We start from the raw sequence: 20,654 nt of genomic DNA on the forward strand, positions 1-20,654 counted from the left end.
TCTTCTTCCGTCATTCAAAATCATAAATTTACATTTTATTCTACCACTGTAGGATGCAAAAGTAAATTACCGTCTAGTTTGTTATATGTTAGTATCTTTTAATACCTCTCAGTTGTTATCTGTTGCACATGTATTGATATTTTTATATTCTTCTATATAACATTTTCACTCCTTTTTCTTTGTCTCAGTATTGTCCTGCTGTTGTCAATTTTCATGCTTTGCGTCTTTCTTTTTTTTTGCTGTTTTTGTGGAGGGGGTTGTTTTGTATGGATATTTTTTCACCCATGGAAAACACTAGACAGTCTCCAAAAGTTTTAAGGAACTACATTTTAAGGAACCAAAACCAGCCTGAATTTAATCTTGATTACTACATATTTTTCTGATCATGCAATGGATTTTGAGTTTCATCATCCCAAGAGGGTGTAGAGCAGCAGAGCATGTAATGTAGAAAATTCTTCAGTTTCACCTTGCATAATTTGCAGTTTTGTTATTTCTATTCTTGTTTCCTTACCATATTCTTGTCATTTCCAGCAGCAATACTGGTCTATGTGGTCCATTCTGTATGATCTAAAAGTATCTTCTTATTGCTTGTGATATCATGTTAGTCACACAAAACATTTGCACAAGCCATGTACAGGTAAATAAATCATTTTATTCGGTTGTTACAGAAAACGGTCACAACAGGGATTCGCCTTGATGGCGCTATTTGGCCCCACCCCAAGGTGCAGTCACCCTGCTCACTTCTTGGGACAGCGGTTGTGGCAGGCGCAGGTAAGAGCAGCTATCAGCACAACAAATTCGTTGAAGTCGACCTCAGAGTCTCCGTTAAAATCCAGACCTTTCAGGAGCTTGTCAACCTCATCTTGGTTCTTCGCTGCCTGCATAAACCAACAAAACAACATTACTATTGTTGGGTATTGTTACAATACTACATACTACTATATGTAATTGGGAACACTGAAATACATTTCAAAAAATTTATTTTCTTGTTCAGTCCCTCTTTCCAGCCAAATTTAGTAGACTTTTAGTATCAAAAGTGTAGTATTCAAGTTCAAGATAGGTATATACTGTATATATATTCTATTCTATTCTTTAATATATTATATATATTCAGAAATGGCAATAACTTAATGTTGAGGCAGGATGCAATGATAGGAGGGACTCTTTAAACTGGTCAAAAGTTGAAAAATTCAAACCTTCCAAAAATGCGCAGCTGCAAAATATCATATTTTTTTAAGTTGTGGTTGGAGATTGTTCTGTCACTTCAGCACTGTCATGGTTTTATTCTTTGAATTTTTACGTACAGCTACAAAGTAAGTACCAAAACTAGTAACCACAAACATTTCTAGGCCATGAAAGTAATAAAAGTTTGAAGTAAAAATACAAAATTAAAACATCTGTTTTAGCAGTTCAATCAGGAAAATGGGTCGAATTAGACGGAAAAATGATTCTTTAACTTTCCTACCTTTACACTTTACACCATAAGTCAATACATTTTCAGTATTGGTGTCCTCAACTTAACACTGAGCTCATGCTATGCAACATATAATAAGTTTAGCGGATAAATATTAAGTATGTGCATATGTGTGCCTGCCTCATTAAGCAGGTCTGCTGTTACCACCCTGGTCAGCACAGTTATCCCTCCCCAGGGGTATACGGTACCTTGAGCAGCCCAGGCAGCTCCCTCTCAAGCAAAGTCTTGACCTCGGCTTTGCTTAGGGAGTCTTTACTGCCCTCACCAGCAGCATATGTATCAAAGGTCTTCATCAGGATGGCCATGGCTGTCTCTAGCTGGGTCATGGTTGCTGCTTAAGAGGTGGTTAATAAGGTAAAGAGGAAAATCGAAGACCAACACCAGTCGACAGAGCAGTAGATGTGTCAGAACTGGAAGAGAGAGGCCACTCTTTTTATACCATCTGAAAAAATGGGTTTGGGACCAGTGATAAAACACGGTTCAAAAGGTCAGGTAATACCGGCTGTTTGATATAGGTGGTGGTTCCAACCGTGTCAACACAACGTCAGTCCTACAATGCCCAGTGTACATATTACCTCATAGACCATAAGGAGCTTTAGTCATTTCCTTATTGATTTAAGGGGAGGTATTTTCATTAACTAAACCCCAAAGGCAATAGATTCTGTGATTTGTTTAATTCGAGACAAAGTAAATCATAATGAATTTATTGTGCGTTGCCTGTGGCTTAAGGGTAGAGCAGGTTGCCCACTAATTGGAAGATCGTCACTTCGATCCCCAGCGTCCCCCAGCCCGCATGCCGAAGTGTCCTTGGACAAGATACTGAACCCCAAATTGCTCCCGAAGGCTGTGCCATCGGTGTGTGAGTGTGTGTGAATGATTAGTTTCTTTCTGATGATTAGTTGGTACCTTGCATGGTAGCCTCTGCCATCAGTGTATGAATGTGTGTGAATGGGGTGAATGTGACATGTAGTATAAAGCGCTTTGAGTGGTTGGAAGACTAGAAAGGCACTATACAAGTACAGTCCATTTACCATTTACCATTTGTGCAAGGTATAAACCACTTTGGGTATAATCACTACATCATACTTTAACACATTTAAACCCAGTTTCACTGCATCTGCTGTGGTTGGTGGCTGTCTGTGCTGCTGTGAAAGGGTGAACATGAACCATGAAAGGAAAGTCCAAACTGTGTAAAAGTACATGAGTGTGCGTGTCTGCTCACATGTTTCTGTTTTCTCTGGTACCCTGGCCTGGTTTCCTGGAAACAGTGATCTGTCACAGTATATATAAAATATACTGTATATAAGCATTTCTCTAGTCATACAACCAACAACTCAGTTGCAGCACTGCTCTGGTTGCATTAGATTACGTGAAGCATTATGAAAGGCTCTACATTTTGCATCTACCATAGATTACTACAGGATGCATTTAAGAAGTTGGACTCCATGACTTATGAATTTGAATGAAATGTTACAGGAACTATAGCAGTGTTACCCATGCTTTCCAAACATGGTTAAATAATATAAGTATTGTAGAGCAGTGATTCCCAACCAGGGGTACTTGTACCCCAAGGGGTACTTCTGCACTTACCAGGGTGGTATGTGGAATTTATTTTAAGCTCAGCTAATTTGAAAAAATAGAACTTTTGATTTGATAATATATATTGACATATTTGTGTTTAGGAGAAAAATCAACGCACAAGAATACAAATTTGTGTGTTGCTGATCTTTATAGTTATTGTCACAATAACTTACCAACTGTGGTAGTCTGCACAAGACATGCCTCATTTTCCCACCAACCTAAGTCTATTGTAAGTTGATTAAGACTGTAGAAAGACCAATAAAAAAAGACAACAAAAAGCTAAAAGCAAATATACTGTAAATGTAAACAATGGTTTGAGCTCTTGAGTCATGTACAGGGGTGAATGTTTGCAAGTTAAAGAAAGTGTGAAAGGGCGAGAAAGCTACAGTCACATTGTGTGGTGGTTAACACCTTTTGCAGGTCATATCAGTGGGTATGCAGCTGGTATGTAGGTAAGGGGTAGTGTACTGTGAGTTTTGTTTGTTCCCATGATTGAAGGAGTGTCTTATGTAACCTTTAACACTCTTTATCAGTCTGAAACTGGCTGACTCATTGGGTGAAGTGTCTTAAGAAACTTATTGGCAATCCCAAGTCATACTCAAAGTTGGCAGAAGAAAGACATTTGTGACCTCAGCATTCTGTAAATCACTCCCAGATTTGGTCTCGGGAAATTTTAGAAAATGAACACATAACCTGAAATGCAGAGCACATATATTGAGAGATGAATGATGTGAAGATAATAATAGTAAAATGGTCTCAGCAAGATGTATCTCAGTATCTACCATTTCAGATGGTCTATATCAGTTTTGTAGGACAAAAATGCACACAACAAGGCTAGGGAGAAACTACTTCAACCGTCACAGGCACTGTTTCCACTTCCTGTCATTGACCTATTATGCAGCAACCCTGTAACATCACAGTTTCCACTCAGTGTCCTTATTGTGATCTGAAGTCATTGTGAAACCTGCATCTTTGCTATAGAATCAATACCACTCACTAACATAGACCACTGACTAGCTGGTAGCATGATCAAGTCAAAACAGAAGCAGCTAATTTTCTCATTGTAGTCTGATACAAGTAAACCTATCTATAAATGCACACACACCTTGTCATCATTGAAATGAACTTAGACCACAAAGGTGGATGAGACTTAGTTTATAGAAACATATAAAATATTTACACTCATATAAAATCATTTACATAATTCAGGCAAAGGTAAGTAAATGAATGCACATCATATACATGCTGAAAAGTAGGGAAAGAAAATACTGTAAGATGAGGAAATTCCCCTGAGCAGATCCTCATCCACTTTCTTTAATCTCCACACGTTCAAAGTAATCAAAGGATTCATACACTGCTACCTGACACTGAAAGAGACAGAGAGATAAAAACAATTATTGCAAGCACACAGTGAACAGAAACTTCTTAACACTGCAGATGGGTATATAATCCTACCTTAATGAAACATATACTTTTTAATTGTTTCTGACAATGTATCGAGCATGTAGATTGTTGCTTTACTGGATTATATTGCACCTCCATATATGCCAATGATGTGGAAAAAAATACCTTATAAAATGATGCCGTTTAATACAACAACACACAAAGTACAACCTGGAAAAATACTATAGTAGTGAGTAAACATGTAAACAACTAAAGTATTAGTCTCAACAAAAATGGAACATTTTAAGTCAGGTATTATTTATTGAACAGCTGTATATTGTATATAGCTCACTGTATTACATCATACAGGTGTTACGATTTTTCAGGTCACTCACTGTACAGTATATTGGACAGCCTATATTTTACAGTGAAAGACACCACAGTTTAATTTAATATCTTGAATCTTTCATCGAAATGTAATAAAACGTTTCTCTAAATAGGTTGAAATTTTAATCAAACCTGTCAATGTAAGATGCTGCATAACATAACATAACATTGGTAGCCAACAGTGGATCTGTAATTTGATGTAGCTTTCTTTGTCTATAAAATAACATTTGGTTCTGTTGTCCCTTTAGAAAGTAGGTCTACACATGCATATTTCACACCATTCACCACGTCACCCACCTTGTTTCACACTCATTATATAAACCCCACAAACAAAGCAATTCTGGAAAGAGTTTGGAAACTTAGGTGGTTTCCCTTTTCCTCACACTATTTGATTCCTTATTCAGGTTCAACAAAAAACCTGCCAGTCGGTTAGTGCCACATGATTTATTCTTTTTTTCTTTCAGTTTGCTACTGTTACTCTACACACAACATTTATGCACAAGTGTCTTTGTAGACTTGATACCATTAGACTCACCCACTGAGAAGAGCCTCTGGAAGAGCTGGTGCTCTGTTTGTCCATTTCTGCCTCCTCAGAGTCAATATGGGGAACCTCGTAGATCACCCTGGCTGCTTGTGCTGAACCCATGGGCCACACACACACACACACACAAATGATTAATAGGATCGTTGCTCAAAATACTGTAATAAAACACATAGAAGTGGCACACTTAAGCTTTATTTTAACTTAGCTGGGTATTACAGTCACTACTTCTTCCTCTGCTACTACTAGCACTACAACTGCTATTGCTACAACTACAAGGCTAATACTATTACCAATACACCATCCTATCTTCCATTTTCTACACCTGCTTATCCCTAGTCACAGTTATGGAGCCTACAGAAGTAACCCAGGAAGGTCATTGTACTGCACTGCTAACAGACAGTGACAAGTGGCACCGCGTTTGGACTGCAACAGGAAACCATTGCTACAATTTCTCCTGAAACACTATTCTCCCCCTCAGCAGTGCTAAGTTGGCTGAAATCATATACAGCCTGTAGCTCTAACCCCATTACAACAAGCAATTGCTCATCATTCTCAGCAGACATCGTCCGTGGTGTACCACAAGGTTCAATTCTTGGCCCTGTACATTTCTCACTGAAATGATACCTTGTCATTTTTTGTGTTAAAACCTTGTGACGGCCCAAATGTATAAAGACCCCTTATTTTTGCCTGTGCAGTCATGAAGTGTGTTAGCATACACACTAAAATCCTGGTTGTCAAAGTTATTTAAGGTTATGTGTTGCCCATGTAAACGTCAAACGTGAATATGCTACCAGGAGTACTCCAACACAAACCGGGATACTACAGAATTAGAGACCAAAACAGAGGTTAAAGGAGAGTGAATATTGGACATGCATTCATTAGATTGCCAGAAACATGACTCTAAATTCTAATGTTGCTCCTTGTCTGTTGGATGTGTAATAGGCAACTGTTTGCTGAATATAAAGTGATAATATGTCACTGTTGTGATTTCAGCTTTTTGCGCTGCCAAAAATATGGTTAATGCAGGTTTAAGAATTTATTTTGGGATCCTATTGGTCATCTATAAAGCACAGTAAGGTTTAGCATCAATTTCCTATTGGTCAAAAGTTTATTTTATTTACTCCTCAGTTCAAACTTAAGACCATAAGTTACTGCTCTGTTAATGTATAGGTTTGCTATACTGTATCGTGAAGCTTAAAACACACTGCTGCTTATGATTTTAAAAATCTATATTTTCTCACTTATAATACTTGTGGTGTCTAGCCATGCAGATATTTTTGGGTTTTATTTGCCCAGGTTTTGAGATGTCCATCTCTGACATTTCTGCTGCAAATGAAAACCCAATAAATTTGAAGTGAATGGAATTTGGTTTGTGGCATTCAGAGCATTGAAAAAAATACATAAAATTAAATACATGTAATTACATAAGAAACAATGTCCTAGTTACTCAGAGCCCTAAAACCTTTGACAGCATGTTCTGTGGATTATCCTGAGTAACAGAAAGACTGTGGAGATACGGCTGTTGATTTTTTAAATGTAATTTTTCAATGCTGTGTGCAAAATTCTATTCACCTCCATTTTTGACTCCAAGTCAAATTGAGTAAAAACTATCTGCATAGCTAGATACCACTAGAGGTAAGTAAGAAAATATATTTTTGTCATTTTGGTGAATCAACAATTTAATCTGGGCTAGTGCATCAATTGAGTTTCTTATGCTTGAATAATATGGTAATAATACATTTTTCCTGGTACCTTGTCTCCTTCGTAGAGTGCAGAAACACACAAGAGTGATGAAAAGTAATGGGCCCACTACAGCCAGGGAAATTATCATGGGAAATGGTAGAGGATTGTTGGTAGAATCTGGATGTCCATGTTCTGAGAAAAAAATGAAACACAAATTTTACAATGCTAATAAGGATTGAAGTGTTTCTTTTTACATAAAATGTGACTTGTGTGTGAATTAAAAAGATTTCATAAAAGTTGCACAAAAATCTGACAGAAATCCTGCATTAGTAGTTTATATACACAGTATAAAACAAGCAAGATTTGACTGATCTGAACAGACCTCATTCTGCCTACACTTAATTATTAGCATTGGAAAACCAAGATATTAGTCAAACCCTTGCCAAGCAACTGGTGTTTTGTTATCTACCTCCTGCTGTGTTGTACTGTGTTGTGCTCTCTCTGTCTGTAACTGTGATGACAGTTCCATTTCCTTCAGCCACAGTTAAAAATGGTATCTCCACAGACAACTTGCAGATGTATCTCCCCGAATCCTTTCTTGTGATATTCGCTAAGGTCAAGTTTGAGCAATCAGATGTCTCCTTTCGCAGAGATCCTTGAGAGTGATTCGTCAAGCCAAAAATCTCAATCTTTATATCTGTTTGATTTTTCAGCCAGTTAATTGTTATTCTTTCAAACTCCCTTGTCCAGCAGCAGGTGATATGTACTCTCTCCCCCTCCGTGACAGAGACATCAGGAGTCTGGGTAACAACAACTGTGCCTGATGAAACATCTATGAAGAGACAGAGTGATACATGAATTGGTAGTTCATCACAACACCGTACATATTGCATCATTTCAGAAGCCAAATCAGAAGCTAATTGTAGTGAGTAGTGAGTTTTTGGCAAACAAAATCAGAGAATATGTGCTATAAAGACATGGTTTAAAATCCATCATAGTGATTTAAGCAGATTTTTGCAAGTCAACAACCAAATAAAGTGATTATGCCACACCTTCAATATAGAAAGATATAGAATGGTGACATTTTTTTCCATTTTTCTTTACAAATTTGAAACATGTTGGTTCAAATCATGAGCTATTAAAAATAACTAATCTATGAAACAGATGTGATATTAAAGGTTAAGTTGTTGTTTTTTTACTTACTCCAAGATGAGAGAGCACACAGAGAGACGCGTAGCAGACTGCTGAGTAGAAGCTTCATCCTTCCACACTGATTCACCACTGAATACTGACACTCATCTCTTTACAGCTGCTCTAACTCCTTCCCACCATACACACACACACACGCACACAAACAAAAGTGTTTATTTTACTCTAACACAAAATTACTGAAAAGGGTCGCCAACAAAATAGATGTTGAGGAGAGAAGCAGTTATATCACTATTTCCATAAAGGAATTTTCATTTAAATTAAAATAATGGCAAGATTGTCTTTGCCCAGACCTGTGTTTCAACTCTCAGGTGACACATTTGTGTCATAGTTTAAGGTTCTGTCACTTCCTGTTGTATTTTGTAGTATGTTCCTTCCCTTGTGTGTTTTGTGGGTTTATTACCTGTCTTTGTTTTCCCTCCAGTTTTGATTGTTGGGCCTTCCTTGATTGTTTGCACCTGTGTTTCGTTGTTTCACCTCCCCTAGGGTATTTAGTCTGTGTCTCTGTCTTTCTTTAGTGTTGGGTTATTGTTGTTAATACATGGTGTTGTTCCTGCCTTGAGTTTTGTTCTTGACCTTTGTGTGTGTCGCTGTTTGGTGCACCTTTTGTTGTACCTGGTTCCAGTGCCCAGTTCCCCGCATTTTTTTCGGTGAGTTCTGTTTTGGATTTTATGTCTCCTGTGGACCTTGATTTGATTCTGAGATTTTATCTATGGAACTTTCTGTTGCTAGGATGAACTGGACAGACTGGGTTATGCTTGAGGCTAGGAAGGAGGCACTCAATGCTGCTAGAATCATGATATAAATTTTAATTTGTTTTTGTTTTTTATTTTACTTTGCAATATACTGTTTATATAGAGGAAATTTAGAGAGAGACCTGTTGGGAAGGGGTAGGTCAGGGTCAAGGAGCAAAACAGAAGAGAAAAGTTACAGGTGCATGAGAATTTTTAATTTTTTTTCTTTGCCTTTTGTAGATCAGAGGTCTTCGGTTCTGCTGCGTGTTTCTGCTCTGAGCAGATTACACGGTGAAGCCAAGAGGAGAGAGTTCAGGTGGGTGTCTGCTCGTGATCAAGCCACACTGAGAGGGATACAGCCACGGCTATCTGCCGCAGTGAAGGATTGTGAGAGACTGAACCAATGATCGCTGACCTTTTTTATTGACCTGGTGAAATCCGGGTCACAGGTCAGACTGGCCAATGCTGTTCCATGGCTCTCAGAATTGTGGGACAGATTCTGGGAGAGAATACGGTAACTGAACAAAAGTTCAGTTAACAAATCACCCAAATGAATGACTTCATCTGTGGAGTCCCAACACCTTACCTTCATACTCGTTGTTTGAGTCCAGCTTTAAAGCGTAACATGGTTGTATGTTCAGTTATTGACAGAATATAAATGTTGATGTACTCTGGCAAACATTGTGGAAAATAAGGGCGGGGGAGAAGACTGACAAAGGTTGCTTGTGTTGTAAGTGGATTTTTTTATTTATTTTTTAATGGTGTCCTGCAGGTTTCCTACAGGTTGAGATGTTAATTTATTAGCGAGTTAGGCCTTGTTGCGGAACCCCTGATTTTTATGCCTCAGCAGTCTAAAACTGTACATATTGAATCAAATACTTTTTTGATCCCCGAGGGGAAACTTTTGTTACAGCAGCTCACTATCAGGTCAGTGCACACAGGAACAGAAGTACTAAGCATCCACACCCACCTGGACAAGCCGGCAAGCACGGTGAGGATCATGTTTTTTGACTTCTCCAGTGCTTTCAACACAACCCAGCCCTGCTGGGTGAGAAGCTGGCAGCGATGCAGGTGGAAGCCCCCCCTTGTGTCCTGGATTGTGGACTACCTGACTGGCAGACCACAGCATGTGCGCCTGCAGCACTGTGTATATCAGACAGCGTGGTCAGCAACAGTGGGGCCCCTCAGGGGACCGTCCTCTCTCCCTTCCTCTTCACCATCTACACCACAGACTTCAGCCACCACGCAGAGTCCTGCCACCTTCAGAAGTTTTCTGATGACTCTGCTGTGGTGGGATGTATCAGCTGATGAGACAGAGTACAGGGCTGTGGTGGGTAACTTTGTTTCATGCCATGAAATGTTTATCCCATTAATGCATGTTACTAACTCAACATCTTTTCTCTCCTGTAGTTTGGTGCTTTCTCTCTCCTCTTTCCTTCTGTCGCTTTCCACAGGTATTTCCACCTCCGGAGCTGCAGAGTCTGGATCTGTGGTTGTGGGCCACCTACTGCCCCCGTGTTCCTGCTACTACAGTTATTGGCTCTGTTACTATTACAGTCATTATTATTCATATGACTGTCATTCATATTATTAATTTATTAATTCTCTCACTCTCAAGAGTACGGTCTAGACCTGCTCTGTAGGGAAAAGTGCAATGAGATCTTCTGTCATGAATTGGCACTATATAAATAAAATTTAATAAGTTTAACAATGGCAGTGTTTGACAGGATTGTTATTTAGATTTCATTATATAGGTGGTATTTCTATGCTTAGTGTAAATGCAACCCTGTCTCTTGGAAATGACATTTGTATATTACTAAATTGTTTTCCCGTTTACATTGTTCTGACAAGTGATTGCTACTTGGATAATATTCAGAGGCAAGAGTTTTTTTTTTTTTTTTTTTTTTTTTTTTGAGTGATTGAAGCACTACATTTATGTACTGCACTGGAGTCACAGGGAGGTGATCAGGGTGGATGGAGGGTGTACAAAGTACAGTCACAGGTTTAAGCAACAAAATCACTTTACTTAAGGGTAGGAAAATATTGTGGTTTAAATGTTAATAAACACATTGCATCATCCTTCAAGTGACTGCAGAATTACTATTTTAAAAACCTGTAACCTAACCAAGTGACATAACTATAAAAAGTTTAATAATGCTGTAGTCACGAGCAGATATTGTATTGCAAGATGGGATATTGTGGTGGAAAACAAATGAAATATGTTGTCAATGAACATTTTACTGATGTGTTTAGTATCAATGTTTTTGCATCCTGCCAGAAAAGTTAATTTCCTCACTATATTAATAATCCAGCCAGCATTTGTTTCCTTTAAAATGTATTTGTCGCACATAAATTGTATATAAACATAATTTCTGAGTCAGGCTTGGTAAATGGCAATAACTGCAGTCGTGATTTTAGTAGCAGTAATGGATAAATTACCAGTAGTTGTAGCAGCAGTATTGGTGGCAATAGCGGATGTAGTGCTACTTTTCTAGAGTCAATGAAGAGTTAAACTGTGCCGTTTCAAATGCACTGAATAGATGTTGACTATTGGTACAAAATGTTTATATCTAAACATAATGGTTTTCCCATCATTTTTGGGTCATGATTCATTGATTAAAGGTGTGTGCCCGCACTGACTAAACACTACCACTATACTACCACTAAAAACATCAGCAATTCAAAGGTACAGTGACCTGTGTTTGTGTGTGTGAGAAGGGGGACTGTAATGGGTGTAACTATTACAGTTGTTGATGGTTTGTTAGAACACCCCAACTCATTGCTTTCATCCCATAGTGAAAATAAAGTCTGACAAAATGTCTTTAGTTTTTTTTCTTACCTTGAATATATCATAGGTTTTATACCTTAAGTTTCCATTCCTAAAGCAGACAAATTGTACTTGTAATTCTCTGCATTCTGGCATCTTACATACTAATCACTTATGATGCAGCATAGATTGTTTTAAATGCATGAAAATGCGTTAAACTTTACTTACCACCAACAATGAAACGTTATGATGAAGCATGTATTATTATAGATCAGAATCAGAAATACTTTATTGATCCCCCTCGGTGAAGTGCATCAATATGCACTTCACATTACTTAACACTTACAATAATAACTTATGATACTGAATGGACTATTATAGCATACTATGAGTCCTTACTACAGTTGATTGTTGAGGTTTGTATAGGTGACTATTGGTAGTCATAATGTATTATAGGCCCCATCAACCTCTAGTTTATAACTAGTCAAGGGCATCCATAAGACACTTGAAGTTACAATTCAGTATAAATCACATTATGATAATATACTATAATGTTTTATGACTGTTGATATAGTGAATCAGAATGCATTGTGTGTTTATTTGTAGTCACAAAGCATTATGTATGCATTATAATTCACTATGAATGCCCCCATAACCCAAGTTATTTTCCCAAAGACTAGAGTTTAGATGAAGAAATATTCTCTTGAAAAACAATACTTACATTTTTGGGCAGCAGAAGAGACTGTGTTATTTTACTTTTACACACACACACACACACACACACACACACACACACACACACACACACACAACTAAAAGCACAGTGTTTCACTATAGTGATTCACATTAAAATTAGGACTTGTGATTTGACATGTACTATCCCACATTTTGCATTTCAGTGTGGAAATCCCATTCTGAGCACAATGAGACACAGGCAGTTAACAGCAGCTGAAAATCATTTTTTTTGCTGATCTCCAGTGGTGTAAGTTCACACCTTGTTACAGGGATGTAGACGTGAATACAGGTAGGTTCAATACACATCATGGGTCATGGGTCATATAACATATTGTATGGTAAGTGAAAATTTGTTTACAATTACAAATGTAAAACAATTTTTTGTTTTTGTCTGTGTAGCCAAATGAGTTGGTTGGTAAAAGAGGAGCTGCTCTTCTCTATCTGAAGAAGTGTTAATCAGTAAGATGAACCTATGTAAACTTTGGTTGGAATGAAAACAGTCAAGCTCGCAGTCTGATGACATTATGTCAAGCAGCTCCAGTTAAGTTGTAAAACTCCACCTACAGTAAATCAAGCCACTTCCTTACATATCAGTATTGATCTCCAGGGTTCATCAGTTCCTGAGGACTCTAAATGGGAGTCCATGTCCCGGTATGATGACATCAGCGGTGCGTAGCGCCTCATGGCGGCTGACCTCCTGAACTGCAGGGTTCATACTCAGATCCCGCCAGCTGTCCTCATCTGAGCAGCACTCAAATAAGTCCCCTGCAACAAGCACTGTCCCTGCCGAGGTTCCCTTCACCTGGACGCTGACATCTTGTCCTGAGTGGCCTGGACTGGGAACTACAGATACCTGTGGTAGAGAAAAGACTGTAAAAACTGACACTGTCAGAGCCTGAGGGAAAACCAACAGAACAACCCATAAGGCTACGGAGTTCCGTCAGTCTGACTCCTCTTTTTTCTTTTTCTTTTTTGAGCTCTTTTCCTCTTTGTAGTCTGTTAGTTTTGTCAGCTATTTTTCGATTTAGTCTAAGTCCTGAGATCAAAAGCCCATGTTAGTTTTAGGCAGTCTTTTCCTTTTTATTTTTAAGTCAACTTAAACTCTGGACATTTTAGTCTTTTAGTCATTAAAGAGGTACTGCACACTTAAATGGGTTTTTTTGAGCTGTAAACTAAATTATATGACAGTACTGTGATGAAACACATCAATGGTGGTGTTAATATTGACATTCTTACCAAATTTATGATAATCTGCATTTCATGGCTCAACACGCCATCTACTGTTTTAAATCACCCTGAACCTTGCAGGGCCAGTGCTGACAGAGTTGACCGTTTGGGAGTAATTTACATCATGCCATTTATATTTTTTTTTTTAAGCGTATTAACACCCTCTAATCAGATGTGGGCAGCCCATCTACCCCTGCCTTTGAGTGCGAGTCTGTGAAACAGCGCTCATTTTCAAATACAGTGGTGTGAAAAAGTGTTTGCCCCCTTCCTGATTTCTTATTTTTTTGCATGTTTGTCACACTTAAATGTTTCAGATCATCAAACAAATTTAAATATTAGTCAAAGATAACACAAGTAAACACAAAATGCAGTTTTTAAATGAAGGTTGTTATTATTAAGGGAAAACAAAATCCAAACCTACATGGCCCTGAGTGAAAAAGTCTCATCCAAGAGGTCACTAAAGACCCCACAACAACATCCAAAGAACTGCAGGCCTCACTTGCCTCAGTTAAGGTGTTCATGACTCCACCATAAGAAAGAGACTGGGCAAAAATGGCCTGCATGGCAAAGTTCCAAGACGAAAACCACTGCTGAGCAAAAAGAACACTAAGGCTCGTCTAATTTTTGCCAGAAAACATCTTGATGATCCCCAAGACTTTTGGGAAAATACTCTGACAAGATACAATACTGACAAGACAAAAATTTTACTTTTTGGAAGGTGTGTCCCCCATTACATCTGGCGTAAAAGTAACACCGCATTTCAGAAAAAGAACCTCATACCATAAACAGTAAAATATGGTGGTGGTAGTGTGATGGTCTGGGGCTGTTTTGCTGCTTCAGCCCTGTAATATGGCGAAAAAATGGGCTCTTTCTATGCAAATGAGCCTCATTGCAAAAAAAAAGTCCAATTCACAAACATCAGCGCTAATAGCCACACGCAGTTAGAGTAAAAATTATTTGCATCTTCAGAGAGTTGGTGGTAACTGAAGCACATTATAAATGTTGTCAAGTCCAGACTTTCCAGTGATCGTAGCAGCAGTGATTGTAGCCAGGCTAAGCAATAGCACATCACAGTACATCATATGCGCACAGATGGCACAGACAGTTCAATAGGCTACCTGAAATTCACCATAAGGGAATACAACTGTAAAACAACATAAAACCTACTGCTGTGAGAAATGGAGACGATGGTTACGCACTGTCCAGCTGAAGTAGAGTAAGAGAGAAAACAGTGCTCCATGTGCCCAGAGGCATGAGGAAGAGCGCACAGTTAAAGCACCATAAATAATCACTCTGACAAACACTCCATACAGAGTCAGTCATAGAAAAACCAGAAACATCCCGCAGATAGAAACGAATGAGAAGCAGGGGGAAGTTAATAGATAATTAGCAAGGTGCGAAATTAACACCTATCAAGAGCCAAATGCAGGTAGATTTTCCCTTTGGCGAGTAAATCTTGGAAGGCAAACAATTACCCACCACACTTATTTTATTTGTAAAATAAAATAAAAACCTATGCTGAGAGTCTCTACCACTATCACTTGCCGCCAGCCTGCTGCGGCAACTCAGTATCACACCAAAGCGTGTAATAGACACATGGCACCACCGTGGAAGTGTCATGTTTTCGACACATTCTCATTCCACAGTCAAGGTAGCAATAATAAATAGCAACGTCCAGTGAGACTTTCAAAATAATGCTTGCTGAGAAACATTTCAGGTGATGGTCGCAGTTTGGTTAGGTTTAGGCACCAAAACTAATTGGTTAGGTTTAGGAAAAGATCATGGTTTGAGTTAGAATAAATACTTCCTTCAATGTACATCAAGTTGACTTTAGGTTTCACACGGGAAACAAGCCCCTGTCTTCTGTATGAATGCTCTGTGTTTGACCCATTACTTTTATGTTTGATCATTAAGTACATTTAATAGCAAATACTTCAGTAGAATTTTGAGATCAAGACTTCTTGAGTTGTATTCAGCATTGAACTGATTAACCTTTGATCAATATATTAAAATAATTTTGCTTCAAATTTTGCTCTGGCCTCTTCTTTAAGTTTGTATTCAACATAATACCTTATTATCTCAATGAAATGTATTGAAACAAATGTATATGTGACACAAATAGACAATTTTAGTATTGTGGCTGGTAAAAAATATGTTTGGCCGGTGGATTTTTTCATCTACAAGTCGGTGAGTCAAAAAGTTCATTTCAGACACTGATAATAGTTCAACATTTTAAGACATGATGAGTAAGAGGCCGTGACATCAGCTTCTGTGAGGACTGCTGTGTACAAACATGCACCAGGGTGCATTATAACAATGACAAACCCTGGTTCACAGCGAAGCTCAGACAGCTAAGGCTGGAAAAGGAAGACGCGTTCATGAGTGGGGACAGGGACATGTTTAAGGAGGCAAAATACAGGTTTAGCAAGGCGGTGAGAAAGGTTAAACGACTATAATCTCAGAAACTTCAATAGTAATTCTGAGTTAATGACTCTGCTTCTGTCTGGAGAGGTGTCATAGACAGATTACCAACTACAAACCCAAAGCCCTCCAATCCGTTAGAATGACTTCTACTGTGGATTTGAGACAAAGGGACAGTTCTGAAACCATCCCCCTTTACTCCATCCACCACCTCCAGCCCGCCCGACCTCTCCCACCCCAGACAGACACTTTTTGAAACACTTACCTCGGGTAAAAGGCTGTGGGCCATCAAGACCAAAACCTCACGTCACAAGAACAGTTTCTTCCCATCTGCAGCTGGCCACATCAACAAGACCCGGGACCCCCACTGACACTGACTCTCATCCCACACCATGGACACTACATGTTACACTAACGTAAAGTCTCCATATCTAACTTGACGCATTGCATTAATGCAAATCTTTATTGCACATATTCTTAATATAGTGAACATTTGCACACTCCTTAGTCAGTATTTTGTACATTCCATCCTCTTATAAACACTGTACAGCTCTTTTAATTTTTAAACAGGTGTATAGATATATTTTTTATTGTAAATTTCTATTTTATATTTAAGACTCTTCACTTGCAGTATTTTCTTTTCTCTTACTATGTTTATTGTGACCGTTATGCACCAAAATACCAAAGCAAATTCTTTGTATGTGAAAACCTGATTATGTTGATTTAATTCTGTTACTCGTCTTCGTAATCCAAATCTCTTTCTTGTGATTGGATGGCTGACATTTCTCTTCCTGCACGACCAAATCATCTTCCCAGTGACTTTGCAAACTAGCAACGCACTGTCAACAGTGCCAACGCTGGTGCAAGCTGCACCCTACGGCTGTAGGAGCTTGGCCAACATCAGACGCTGATGGGAAGAGTACATGATGGCAACAGCGGGGCTTAGTTGGAAAAAACTAAGTGCAACCTCTAACTAAGAGGTTAGCTTACTGGCACTGGCTCTAGATAGGGCCGTTCACATTTTTCACGAGTTTCGTGGCCACCGTAGTTTCTCCTACACGCTTAGAAGGAGAGGGTGATGCAAGCGGTATTCAAATGGTTGCAAACTGCAATTTCCCCCATTTCTTATAAGTTTTATACATTCTGATCCAGGTTTTTTGGCAAAAAGGAAGCAGAGAGGTTAGGAAAAGTCGCTGTGATGTAGTGGTGTGTGAACATAATGTGGGAAAATCCATGGAGGGCTAACAGATGTCCAAATTTGTTACAGAGTCATGTTGAACAGTGTGAGGTTTGATCGGACAGCAGTGCACTTAGTTCAGGAATGCTTCTAAATCCTCAACTATACAAACCACCTCTTTTTTTTCGAAAGTGAGATTTTTTTTCAGCTTGGCCATGGAAAGTTTACAAATACAAATCTCAAGTAGGCTACTCACTGAGGTCACGGATTTATCCAAGGTGCCAGAGAAGCTAGAATATGGTTTAATATGGTATCGGTTTGATGTGGGATGATTTCAATTACAGGACACAGCTAGACATATTCTAGGGCATGGTAAACAAACTGCCTAAAATATTTTGTTGATTTTAGTTTTGTTTATCAATGGTGGGTGGACTTATGAATTGATGTTCTGTGTTGACAAAGAAGGTTGCTTGTCTTTTTCCTGTTCTGAGTGATGAGGGTTTTTTTGTCTTTTTAGACACCATGAAGTGATTTTGTTGATTGTATGAAGCGTTTTAAGAACACAACACCTTTTGGAGCATTTTATGTTTTGCAAACTGAAACACAGTTACTTTACTTTTAGGCTACTTTAACCTTTAAATCCCCAGTGTTTACTGTGAGGATGTGACAAATATGAATTTACAGATACTTACATGCTCATCAATAGAGTAAGCATGTCCCTCTGCCAGCTTGTTGAGACGGTATGTGTCCCCTTCACTTATATCATATCCTACAATCATCACTGCTGTTGGGAAAAGACTCAGATTTCCTACGTGGTCTGAATGCCCGTGAGTCCCCACGACAAAGTTAATGTCTCCCGGTTCTAGACCCCTCTCTTTCAGTGTCATTAGGAGGAAGTCCCGGTTCCACGGTCCACCGGTGTCCACCAGAATAATCCTGGGCCCCGTTATGAGGGTGATGGTCCCGTCGGCTCTATACGTCCCGTCGGTCTGAGATAAACAATATCCGACTTTAAGGACGGACACGGAGTAAGGCTGACCGGAGAAGTCGGGTTGACACTCTGATAGAGGGACTGTTTGAAACTGACCAAAGAACACTTCACTGTCTGTCCCCATCATATCAGTAACGTTCACAGGAAGCGCTATGGGAGCTGTACAAGAACATTACAGCTGCTTCCACTGTGCAGTCCAAACCATCGTAATAGGTGCATACTGCCACCTACTGTGTCGGAGTGTGTATAATCAGTTGTGTTGAAATTCTGTTCAGTAGATTCTGTTTTCACTTTACAGTGGTTTTGGGATTGTGGCCACTTCTTCTCATCAAGTAGCTGTAAATTCACATATGAATCAGGGGCAGCCTATGGAGGAATATTACTTAAAACAACTCAGACTGCATACCATGTTCATCCTGTCTGTTGTAGCTTTTCAATTGAATTAAATTTTATTTATATAGCGCCAATTCATCAGTTATCTCATTGCACTTTTCCTATAGAGCAGGTCTAGACCGTACTCTTTATATTATTTACAGGGACCCAACAAATCCCACCATGAGCAAGCACTTGGCAACAGTGGCAAGGAAAAACTTCTTTTAAGAGGCAGAAACCTTGGGCAGAACCAGACTCAATGGTGGGCGGTCATCCGCAGCTGTCTTGTTGGGTTGAGAGAGAGAGAGAGAGAGAGAGAGAGAGAGGCAGAGAGAGAGCACAATGCAAATTCCACCTAGAATTTTAAGACAGTAGTAATGTAATGTTAGTGGTAATATTAATACATTAATAATAATAGGAATGATAGTCATAGGAATAATAATGACAATAATAGTAACAAAGCCAATAACAACAGCTGTAGTAGCAGTTGTCGAGCAGGAATATGGGGGCAGCAGGTGGCCAACAATCACAGATCCAGACGCTACAGCTCCAGAAGTAGAAATACCCGCTGAAAGCGACAGACGGAGAGGAGAGAAACGAGAAAGCACAAAACTACGGGAGACAGAAGATGTCGAGTTAGTAACATGCAGTAATGGGATAAAAATGCATACAGATGGAGAGAGAGAGGAAGAGAGAGGTGCATCATGGGAAGTCTCCCGGCAGTCTAGGCCTATAACAGCATAACTAAGGGATGGTTCAGGGCTCACCCAAGCCATCCCCAACTATAAGCTCAAAGAGGAAAGAGGAAAGTCTTAAACCTACTCTTAAATGTGGAGCTGGTGTCTGCCTCCCGAACCCAAACTGGGACCTGATTCCACAGGAGAGGAGCTTGATAACTGAAGGCTCTGGCTCCCATTCTACATTTGGAGAATCCAGGAACCTGTAAGCCTGCATTCTGGGAGCGCAGTGTTCTAGTGGGGTAATAAGGTATTATGAGCTCTTTATGTGATGGTGCCTGACCATTAAGAGCTTTGTAGGTGAGGAGAAGGATTTTAAATTCTTTTCTGGATTTTACAGGGAGCCAGTGCAGAGAAGCTAATATTGGAGAAATATGATCTCTTTTCCTAGTTCTTGTCAGTACACATGCTGCAGCATTCTGGATCAACTGGAGAATCTTAAAGAACGTATTTGGGCAGCCTGATAATAAGGAATTGCAATAGTCCAGCATAGAAGTAACAAATGCATGGACTATTTTTTCGGCATCATTTTGAGACAGGATGTGCCTGATTTTTAGGTAGGTGAAAGAAGGCAGTCCTTGAAGTTTGTTTCATGTGGGAGTTAAAGAAAACAAATACAACTTGCAAAGCTTTTTAGCCTCCTTATTTAAATTAGCAATCACATTGATAATTTTCAACTTTTTGAAATACCTGTTTAAGTAATTATATATCTTTACTTTATTCACTATTTAATTTTTACTGGACAAAGTTTAAATTTTGTGAAAAATTGTTTAAATTCTCCCTAAGTGCATGTCTCAAGTTTTTACAGAAAGTAAAACACAATGTAATACAGTAATACAATGTAGACAATAGAAAGGTGAAAGGTAATACACATTAGTATGTGATCTCAAACATCTATATACCTATACTATATATATTGTGGGTGGTTTAGTGGTAGAGCGGGCCGTCCACCAGTCAGAAGGTCTGCAGTTCGATCTTCTTTTCCAGTCCACATGTCGAAGTGTCCTTGGGCAAGACACTGAACCCCAAATTGCTCTCGAGGGCTGTGCCTTCTGTGTGAATGCGATATGTAGTGTGTGAAGTGCTTTGAGTGGTCAGAAGACTAGAAAGGCGCTATACAAGTACCGTCCATTTACACTGCACTACACCGACACAACAGCCTAATGTAATTTGGTCTTCATTTAAGCTAAGCTAATGCAAACTCCATAAAACAACCAGCTGAAATTCCAACC

General features: G+C 39.0%; 3 protein-coding genes across 3 annotated transcripts; all 3 read right to left on the bottom strand.

Annotated features, from left to right (window-relative positions):
* Positions 1 to 632: 632 nt before the first annotated feature.
* On the bottom strand, positions 633 to 2,211 carry LOC122870444 (protein S100-P-like). Its single transcript, XM_044184626.1, has 2 exons — positions 1,663 to 2,211; positions 633 to 878 (listed from the first exon to the last, which is right to left on the bottom strand). Exons 1-2 carry the CDS (start codon positions 1,798 to 1,800, stop codon positions 738 to 740), a joined length of 279 nt encoding a protein of 92 aa, XP_044040561.1. The 5' UTR covers positions 1,801 to 2,211; the 3' UTR covers positions 633 to 737.
* Positions 2,212 to 4,195: 1,984 nt separating this feature from the next.
* LOC122870442 lies at positions 4,196 to 8,692 on the bottom strand. The gene is made up of 5 exons (XM_044184625.1): positions 8,256 to 8,692; positions 7,522 to 7,884; positions 7,122 to 7,244; positions 5,361 to 5,461; positions 4,196 to 4,422 (listed from the first exon to the last, which is right to left on the bottom strand). Exons 1-5 carry the CDS (start codon positions 8,311 to 8,313, stop codon positions 4,357 to 4,359), a joined length of 711 nt encoding a protein of 236 aa, XP_044040560.1. The 5' UTR covers positions 8,314 to 8,692; the 3' UTR covers positions 4,196 to 4,356.
* Positions 8,693 to 12,700: 4,008 nt separating this feature from the next.
* On the bottom strand, positions 12,701 to 18,483 carry mblac1 (metallo-beta-lactamase domain containing 1). The gene is made up of 2 exons (XM_044184796.1): positions 18,015 to 18,483; positions 12,701 to 13,350 (listed from the first exon to the last, which is right to left on the bottom strand). Exons 1-2 carry the CDS (start codon positions 18,438 to 18,440, stop codon positions 13,111 to 13,113), a joined length of 666 nt encoding a protein of 221 aa, XP_044040731.1. The 5' UTR covers positions 18,441 to 18,483; the 3' UTR covers positions 12,701 to 13,110.
* Between the last annotated feature and the right edge of the window lie 2,171 nt (positions 18,484 to 20,654).

This window comes from Siniperca chuatsi, linkage group LG22, assembly GCF_020085105.1.
Source record: "Siniperca chuatsi isolate FFG_IHB_CAS linkage group LG22, ASM2008510v1, whole genome shotgun sequence".
NCBI classification, from domain to species: Eukaryota; Metazoa; Chordata; class Actinopteri; order Centrarchiformes; family Sinipercidae; genus Siniperca; species Siniperca chuatsi.